The 10,131-nt window shown below is 42.1% G+C and overlaps 1 protein-coding gene across 1 annotated transcript; it reads right to left on the reverse strand.

Moving 5' to 3' along the window:
* Window positions 1-309: 309 nt before the first annotated feature.
* On the reverse strand, window positions 310-8,090 carry LOC117428989 (cortexin-1-like). The gene is made up of 2 exons (XM_034048071.3): window positions 7,935-8,090; window positions 310-1,795 (listed from the first exon to the last, which is right to left on the reverse strand). The coding sequence occupies exon 2, from the start codon at window positions 1,313-1,315 to the stop codon at window positions 1,052-1,054; it is 264 nt and encodes an 87-aa protein (XP_033903962.1). The 5' UTR covers window positions 1,316-1,795; window positions 7,935-8,090; the 3' UTR covers window positions 310-1,051.
* Between the last annotated feature and the right edge of the window lie 2,041 nt (window positions 8,091-10,131).

A 10,131-nucleotide genomic window follows, 5' to 3' on the forward strand; every position in this document is an offset into this window, starting at 1 on the left:
ACACTCAGAGGGCCCTAGAGGGGTCCAAAAGCTTGGAAAAGAGCTTGGAAACAGAATCCACAAGCTCCCAGCAATCAGCTCTAACCACTGAGCCACGTTGCTTAACAGAATAAACTGTCTGCATTTCAAACCATATTTCTAGCCCCTGCATTTCCTGCAATGCAAGTATCTGATACTTAGGGCTCTTTGTTTTTTGGTTTTTATTTTTGATCACGTGATGTCCCTTTTTTTTGAGCTGACTCTGTTCAAGTAAACTCTTGGAAAATCGTTGATTGGGCACCAAGTTCGCTTCATTGATAATGCAAAAAAAAAAAAAAAAAAGATTGAATTTAATCGTAATTATGAGTCTCGTTCAAGTTATGGGAGAAAAAACAAGTGAGACCTTGATTCACAATCAGCGCTTTTCCAAGAGTTGAATTAAGAAACCGAGTCGGCTCAATTTAACTTAAAAAGGGACTAAAAATAAAAACCAAAAACAAAGAGCCCTAGTTATAAACTGGTGAAATGGGACTCCAATGCCACGTTTCCATTAGAAAGGAGAGATCAGAGATCCATGCCACTCAAGTCCCAATTCTAACTGCTTTGGTGGAAACAGCCAGCAACTAAAACATCTCCCCAGCTCGCTCTGATGAATAAATTATCCAATAAGTATTCAGTGCAATGGACACTAGAGGCAGGTATTCAACGACAAAGTGCAGAATGCAGAATGCTGATTCAAGGAATTACTTAATGCAGGTGAAAGAACTTGCGAACAGGTACTTATTGGCGTCCCTTTACCTTCATGTTAACGTCGGTTGCAGATTAGATGGAAACGTGGCATATTAGTAATATGGTGCGTCTCAAACTGGACAGTGCGAAAACAAGACAGAAAAGGAGACTCGACTAAATTTCAGAAGCATTTAGCAGGGTGGCCAGTCCTGGAAATGCAGGTACAACAGACCCCACCTTCTCCCCCTTGTGCCAACCTAGGAAACTGAAGGCTACGCAGCATTAGAACAAGGCATTGCAGATATGGTTTCAGAGCGGATGTAGGGGGGAGGGGGGGGAAGGGCTACACGAGCGCGTAGTCAAACTGACCCCTCTCCAGCCCATCCTTGCGTTCGCCCCAAGAGGATGAGGGCATGCGGCTGTAGGGGTCCAGAAGCACACGAAAGCAGCGCACCACTAGAACCACCAGGAAAACCAGCAGGAGGCCTACGAAAGCGAAGGCGGTCCTCTGCTCGGCGTCCCCCGGGAGGCTGGGCCCGGCCGTGGGGGCCCCGTCCGAGGGCCCTGGGGACAGGAGGTCGTAGTCCAGGGTGGGGGCATCGCTCATCGTCCAGGGGGCCAGGCGGCAGAACTTACAGAAGTCTCGCGCTCTGCTGTGTGTATACAGCTTGCCTCTGTGTAGGGAGCGGCCTTACAGCTGCAAGCTCCTCCTTGGCTGGGTGTGTAGAGACTGTATGGACTGTTTGTTTGGTATTCATGTATCGATTGACTATGCATGTGTGAAATTTCTTATTCCATTTACTACATATATTTACACTTCATATATGTAAGGACCGTTCTGATTGTTCAAGGTCTGTGCTTTTAACTTCCTGACTGTGAAGGTATATTTTGCAGTCCGTTTAGAAGCTGACCCCAGGTCCGGTCATCTCCTGTAGCGGTCAGGCTTGCTTCCCTGCCCAATCCCCACTCGTCCTGCAGATAGATTGAGAAGGCTGCTCCGAGGATCCTCCGATGGGATGCTGTACTCCTGCTTCAGTTCCTTGATTTTTAATGTAGAGAGAACTCCTCGGACGAACACTGATGCACACTGAAAATAAAGCAAAACAAAACAAAAAAAAACAGACGTTCACTGCATTGCTGTGACAATTTCTTGGAAATGCATCCGCACGCTTGCAGTAAAGTCAATGGCTTTGGTAATACAGCTGTGCCATGATCCAAAACCTAATTACTCATATTAGGACACCAGTAAAAAAATGTGCTGCATAATGTATAAAGCAGAGTGTAAGGAAAATTTAAAGAAATAAATAAAAACAAAAATAGTGTTTGTTCTAAATAAATGACTACATCAATAAGTTTTTGTGCTGTAGGCGTTGTGCGAGACTGGATTTACGAGCTCCGAGTTGCACGCCATACAGCGCAGAGCTGTGAAGCTGCCAGCTTCTTATTAAGAGTCTCTCGTAATAACTCAGCCAGACTGGGCAGTCACCTAACAGGCCGGGCCTCGCTGCCTTCCTCGGCAGCCGTTCCCAGAAAGAGACACTTCAGGCAGTAAATTCAACCTGTTTATTTCCACTCCGCGCTTCTTAATCTAATAACAGAGACCTTTTCATACCACAAGTAGATTTTATTAAATAAACAGCAATAGAATGTGTACTTTTTATATATATTAAATCAATGAATTAATTGAATTAATTATTTTTACTTAATAGACTATGCTTATTTTGCTGTACATATCCATTTCATTTTTTTTGGTATAGATATTTTCTGCCAACATAGCAAAAGGCTTATCTCAGGGGGCCAAGTTTTGCAAGCCATGTCAGCTTCTAGCTCACAAAAATATCTTCTCTGTCAGCTGTCTACCGGCTTCACAAACCCAGGTTTCAGGCCAGAAAACGTTTAAATAAAACCTGCTCAGCTATTCCACATAATTAAAAAGATCCCCATTGCATGTTCTTTCAATGTATTTTGTCCTATAAAATGCCTTTGGAAGCCAGCCCCAGGTTCTCAGTAAGCAGAGAAAAGTCTAGCAGACCGCTGGGTTCCGTCTCATTTCCCTAGGAAGGGAGGTGCAGGGATTGATTTAAATCTGAACAACAATAATGATGACATTGACACCTCAATAATGGCCCTGGCACAGCACTGTGTTCTGAAATTCCCAGCCCAGCTATTTCAGATATTAAGAAAACAGCAAAGTACAATGGCTGCGTGTCAGCAAGCATGTTTATTAATGTGCAACAACATCCACTCGGATACGACACCCAGTCTTAATTGTTCAGGATAATAGTCCTGAACACAGTTATTTCCGCAGATCTGTCATTTAGTATTCAAACTTTAAAAGCATTCTTTAAAAAGACATCTTCTTCCAAGCATAACATCAGTCAATACTAGTGCAGGTCGCTAAATGTGAGGATGTTTACTTCCTGCGCTGCAGGTATCACACGGAGATAAGGAAGAAAACGGTGTCCCACAGGAAGTGGATCTGGACAAGAAAGTTTAACTTGTAGTGTGGTGGCTGGAGTCTAAAATAAAAATCAGGGATGGAATTAAGACTCCTGTTGCATTGTAGTTTCACCCATTCCACCCCTAACATTTTCAGTTGTATTTGAAGGCTATCCTGCTTCTTCCTATATTAAAGTGTTTTATAATGCATTGACGATGGTTCATATTTATCTCTTTGCTATTCAATTTAGACACTGGCTCCCAATTGCACCCCTACCTGAGCTGGTGTAGCAGTCTTACCCCTCGGACAGTGTTCTATTTAAAGATAACAGTAAATCCCACTGCCTCTCCCCACCTCCAGGGAGCAGCAGTACCCGAAGCCAATGAATATCACAGAGATCGGTACGACTCCTGCAGCACGTCAGCGATTTCTGTGCCAGTGTGCTCAGAGAAAAGCTTTGTGCCCACGGGCTGTAGCTGGCATTGCCAGGACTCTGTTAATATACTGACACACTGTAAAGTACTGAAAGCACAATATTTTACACCAGTCAGTAAATCAATTTGAGGGGAAAAATGCAGCTCAGCTTTTTTAGTGCCTATTGGTTCATATTTTTAGTGTTAGAAAATGGAAATGCCAAACAAGCAAAAGCAGGCTGGAAGTCCTAACTTTCTTTTATTTTTTTTTTAATACATTTTATTTTTTTTTTGCATTCTGGGTGAAGCATGCGGTTATGCTTTGTGAGCATGTGGTTATGCTAACTGGAGGTAAATGTTTTCTGAATGCTTCTGTTTAACAGTAACGTTTCTATGAGCTGGTGCAGCAGCCACACATTCTCCAGACCCTCCCCAGCCTGGCTTATTACAGAGGAACTCAATATAGTGCAGCAAGCAAGTGTTGATTAATTCTGGTTTCATCGCTATGGGGTTCCCAGGCCCGGACATCAGGAGCCTCCTAAAAATAGGATCCCAGTCAGGCCTGTCAAAGTCTTGTCTTATCAGCAAGGAGTGCCAAGGAGTGTGGAAAAGTCAATTCTAATCCAAATGAAATGAACACGGTCTACTAAATGAATTGCAGTCTTCCTTGATGCATACAGTACGTCTGGCCAGAATCACTTTAATAATAATATGTTTCTTGGTTTAATTGTTGTGGTTATGGTTTTAGCTATTACAGCACAACTTCACCCAAGAAGCTATTCTGTGTGTTTGTTGCTATCTGCATAAACAATACACTTTTTAAAATCAACTAGAGCCTTCTAAAATCGTATACTTCCTGTGCTAAATTTTGACTCTGTTTCATTTTCTCTGTCCCCTTTAAGATTGTATAAACTTCAATTCTAGACTAAAGAGGTTGAATTATATTCATATGTTCTGAAACCAGAAATGGATCAAACAGCTATGCAATGGGAGTCTTATTTCCATCTCTGAAAGCATTTGCCCCAGTGCTAAGTTTACACCAGAGGTTCGTTTAAGAGAGCCTGTATCTCTTCGGTTGTGGTTTCTTGCTAGTAAAACATTAGCATTTTGTTTTTTTGCTGCAAAGTTAAGCACTGCGGTAAATGCGTGCCTTCAGTTTCCCCTGAAGCCAGTCAGTAGCTGAGATGGGATTCAAACCCAGAACCCCTCCCAATCTCTTTACCTTTTCACTAAACTCCTGGACAGACTGGCCACACAAAAGGGCCGCATTCACAAAGCATTTTTTTATGAAGCAAATGCTAATGATACAGAACTGCCAAGGCAAGGAGAATGCCAAAGCAGGGATGGAAATAAGACTCCCATTGCGTAGCTGTTTGATCCATTCCTGGTTCTACGAGGAGTTTAATAAGACACTGCGGCTAATCAAGCTTGTAATAAAACCTGGAACGGGTGAACCTGCTCTGAAATAGGAGTCTTATTCCCATCCCTGCAAAGATCCTTGTTTAATGGACTATTCATTTGAAGCATCGCTGTTTTGTTTTCATTTAGGAAAAAAAAGGTATTAAGCAGGTATCCAGTCTTATCTTTTATATATGGGAGCTGTTCTAAACAACAGCACTACGAAGGCATCAGGGATAAGCTATGATTTACAGCTTGCATGGCTTCTCATAAGTGGCATCATAAAAGCAATTATTGTGAATAAATAAAGACATCTGGTCTTGAGAGAGCAGGGATGGCTGCTCAATACAAGGCATCTGCTGTAAGCTGACAGCCTGGCCCTGAACTTCCATTCATTTTTATATCTACAGATTCAATACAGTGCAGAGACCACAGTAGCAGGGAGGAGGGGGAATGTGCACATTGCACAGACTAGTGAAAATATACAACAGGGGTTCACGTGACAGATCAACTTCCAGCGACACACTGACTGAGTGCGTTTGCTATCCGAGATCCAGCAGCATTGTGCTGATCCAGCTAAGCACAGAACAGTAATTAAGATTGAATTGCATGCTTACTGATAAAGCTACATAAACAAAATCACTTCTTTCTTCTGGCTTACCATCTTTACATGATCATGCATTACGGTTTAGAGGACTCGGTTTTTCTAGACTTGATCAATACACAAACGAGTGGCCTTCAATGCAAGTACAGTTTCTGTCTAGTAACAATTTGACACTACTAGAGAAATTCCCCTACCACACCCAAATGGAGTTCAATGGAATACTGAGGAACGTGAAAAGATTCTACTTTAGCATTAAAAAAATGAGCAAGAACTTACTGAACTCCTGCATGGAAATGAACAGTGAAATGCTAGTTCTGTAATCTGTTGCTTTCATATCTAACTATTATCATTTTCAGGGATGGCAACAAGACTCCCATAGCAGTTTGATCCATTCCTGATTGTACTAGGCATAAATAAGACACACCTGAGCTTGTTACCTATAATTAAGCTCGTATTAAAACCTAGAATGGGTAAATCTGGTACGCAATGAGTCTTTTTTTCCTTCCATGATTTTTGTCCAACTGTTCTTTACCCAGCTTTGGGCTTGCCTGGGGAATCCTAAGTGCCGGGGACTGAACAGCCTTCTTCAGTCCATTCAAATCATGTGACAACGTGACCTTTCAACTCTGAGTGGGTGGTAACAGCTATAAAAAAATCAAATAAAAAGTGGTCGCCCATGGCAACACATTTAGGTCAATGTGAGACCTGCATCTGATGATCTCATGTCTTCCAATAATAATAACAACAACAACAACAACATAAGCCTTCTGCAAACCAGCTGTTTTACAACCAAGGATGATACTTCCAGCTCATTCAGTGCATTTTAATGAACACTTTGTAGAAGCCCTCTCTATAGCTTCTCACTCACATCTGTTGTTCAGCGTCCGCCTGCTCCCACAGCATTAAAAATTCAGCATTAGGGGATAATAGAACAAATATAACTCATTTTCAGCCTGCAGTGATTGACTGCCAGCCACCAGGGATCAAAAACAAGACAAGAACTCTGTTCTGGAACTGTGTTAGCTACACTGTATTGAAACGGCGACTGCATCTCATTGTGCCTCTGTCTCTGAGGGATCGCGTGTGTGGCATTGTTCAGCATTGTTCACAACCATGCCCTTATTAAACTTTACTGCAGGATACCCGTGCCCTGTGCAGTGTAGAGAAGCAAGCTAAATGTCTGGTAACTCGCAGTGTAGCAAGGTAAGAGTGTATGAATACACTGTATTTTAAGACACAGGAGTGTGATATTTATAAATACATCACAGCAGCATATGTGATACAGTATAGAAAAAATGTCAGTACCAGGGATCTGAGAGCTAGCAAATTCAATACTGTACATTGAAAACGTTATTGGGGATCTGAGAGCCAGCAAATTCAATACTGTACATTGAAAACTGTATTAGGTATCTGAGAGCCAGCAGACACACTATATTACAGAGAACTCGGTATTGGAGATCTGATAGGAGAGCGAAAATGCAATACATTAGAGACAGCAGGGATCTGAAACTTTGCAAAAGTCAATACATTGGAAACTCGGTATTGCTAGGGATCTGAGATCAAGCAAAGCCAATGCATCATAAGACAACGAAGTACTCAGAGCCCGCCCATTCAAAACAGAAGAGATTTACTATCATTGGTGAGCCAGCAGATTTATTCAAAAATACATTCTTAGCAGTACAAGTAGAAAATAGTGTTCCATAACGTATTTTATACTGGAGGGAGCTGGCGGGGATGAGCTAAATGTTTTCCAGCTTTTCAAGTCGATTGTGCTGCGTTACAAAAACAAGGCTTTAGTTACACATACACAAGGGGTTTTTATTAGCTGTTGTACAAAAAATATATACATATGATTATGCACTTAATATTAACTCAATAAAACCTTCATCGAGGATATTAAGAAGTCAAATACTGATCTGCATTAGTCTGGTGTGCGGTTGGATCGGATTTATAAGCACGGTATTCTGCTGAAATAGAATTCTGACAGCACACATATCCGTAATGAACCCGAATTCTTAAGTTAAACTAATAAACAGACATATGTTTTTGGACCAGCATGTTTACAATTGTTACTATTACAATATGAAATAAATAACATTTGCAGTCTAGTTATAAAACCGAATGTCGCACATGCAAAGGTAACTCGCCAAGCATGCGCTTTAAATCAGACACAAACACGCTTGTCATTTGTGTCCCAAACAGCGTCTTTTCCGAAACCTGAAGTCCTTAGAAACAGCTGTATAATCATATAAACTTCGCTGTTTACCTGCACTTGCTTACTTAATAACAGACCCCCCCCCCCCAAAAAAAAAAAAAAATTAAAAAAAAAAATTTCTAGTATTTATCATCCGCACTGTTAATCGGTACCTACCTTGGATCAGGCGTGGGTTCAGTACTGGTAAAACTGTCTTGGGACGTGCAGAACTTCGCTGGGCAGGTTAGGTATCCAGAAGTCTCCAAACTTTCCAGCCTCAGTGTGCAGGGCAGCGCTTTAATACGAGCTCTGTGCAAACAGTGCTGCACGGGGGGGGGGGGGGGGGGGGGGGGTCATCTGTTCAGCAAGAAAGAGCAGCCCAAACGCCAGCCCCTTAAAGAAACCGCTACATTTCTGTTACAACACAGTGCCCAATACAAAATCAGAATAAACGTATTATTTTAGAACATTAAAAAGGCCGTATTTTATTATGCGGTCTTTGGTCATGCATTAATCATACATGCACATATATCCTCTTTACAGTACGGTCAAATTGTTTATTTTAAATATTTGTTATGAACACATATTTTTAAACACATAATCGCTCATTTTAGCTCAATATTACAATGTGCATAGTCTTATTTTGTGAATATAAAATAAACTTGCAATGCTAATAATAATAATAATAATAATAATAATAATAATAATAATAATAATAATATGCCACACCCAAATTCTGCATGTTTTCATGTGGCCCAATGCTTACCTCAAGGTATTGCATATGTTTGCATTTGCCTTCCTAATGTGCATGCGTGTATCTTTATCAAGGTAAACGCTTACCCAATGAATACAGAGATCATGGCAAATCACATTTAACCGTGGTAAATCTGTATTGTAACAGCAAAGAAAATTGCAAAATTACAGTGCGACCTTACTGTAGTAAACTTCCATCAGGGTACAGTGGCATGGTGTATGTGAATACAAGTGCGTGACTGTGTGTGTGTGTGTGTGTGAAGGTGCTCGGTTACGTGTGCACACACGCGTGTGCGGGTGCTGGTGTCATGCACGTGTGCGTGCAGGGGCGGTGTTGCGGGGTTCCCCGGGAGGAGAGAGTTAGCACCGGCTGCAAATCACTGACACGTTTCATTAGCCGCTGCCCCCCTTAATTAGACCGGGCTTCCCATCTGTTAAACAGCGCTTCGCCCATCTGCCAGCCTATTACAGAACCAGTGCGTTCTGGTGCTTCTGCCCCTTGACACAGAGAGAGTTACTGATTAACACAAGAGAGAAAGTGATGGAAGATGCGATATGGTACATGTTTGTGAACAGTGTGCGTGTGCGCCCTCATGCCTGTGTGATGTACAGCAGTCTTTTTAACATTAAAACGTTCACTGATCATCGCACCAAATTGTTGTATCATCGACCGGCCCGCCACCGCACTGCCTCCCGCTTGCAGCAGGTCTTATCCGGAGGGGGGGGGGGGGGGGGGGGGGGCTGCTGCTGGACCATCTGTCCTGCCGTCTGCCTTGTCGCTGGTCCAGGTGAGAGGTGACACCAAATGTGCTCCGATTGGACGAGGAGGGCATGTGGTGCCCAGCTGTAGTGATTTACAGTATCGGTAGCGTTAATATAAATAATGTGATTGTGCAGCATGTAATAAAATCATTTAATGACCACTACATGCATAGGAGACAGATCACTATGTAAAAATGTAAGATTTACACACACACCCAGATTATGACTCTCAATAGCTTTGTAGGGAAACAGTAAACCAGTTTGCTGGAGGTGACTAAGTAGAGTTGCTAAGGCAACTTGGCATTAGATGTAGAATGATAAGGCATGTGCAGAAATATATGGGAAAGGAGAAAAATGGTAAATCACAATAACGCTGTAAAATAGGGTAGTTAGTGGTTGGTTGCAGCTGAATAACTAATTTCTATTGTAATCAGTAAGATAGCTGAAACAAACTGTAATCATGTAGTATGTGAGCCTACTAGAGTATAAATACCAGACATAGAGGCAAGAATTTCCTTAGCAAGTGTCATTAGAATTGGGCAAGCGATTCTCTGGAATTGAAAAATTTAAGTGTCACTTACCATGCAATCAGCCAGAGCCTCCATACACCCCCAGACTGCACTAAAAATAAATCACCTGTGCTAAAGCAAGTTTCATTGGGAATGAAAAGGGTGCAAAAATGGATTTCAAAGCCTAAGGCAAGAAAATATTTGAGCTCCTGTCCTGTACAAAGCAGCTCACAGACACGCACTACCAGCCCTGTGCTAGTAAACCTCGTTGCCTGGAGAGGGTTGGTGATGGCAGCATCATTAGTGGAGTCATGGAACGCAGGTGGCTCATTCGAATCAATTGCAATGAT

The sequence above is a fragment of the Acipenser ruthenus genome, chromosome 49 (assembly GCF_902713425.1).
Source record: "Acipenser ruthenus chromosome 49, fAciRut3.2 maternal haplotype, whole genome shotgun sequence".
Lineage (NCBI taxonomy): Eukaryota > Metazoa > Chordata > Actinopteri > Acipenseriformes > Acipenseridae > Acipenser > Acipenser ruthenus.

Bases quoted from the DNA above. Each gene is read 5' to 3' on its own strand.
- LOC117428989 (XM_034048071.3), bottom strand. From the start codon at position 1,315: ATGAGCGATGCCCCCACCCTGGACTACGACCTCCTGTCCCCAGGGCCC.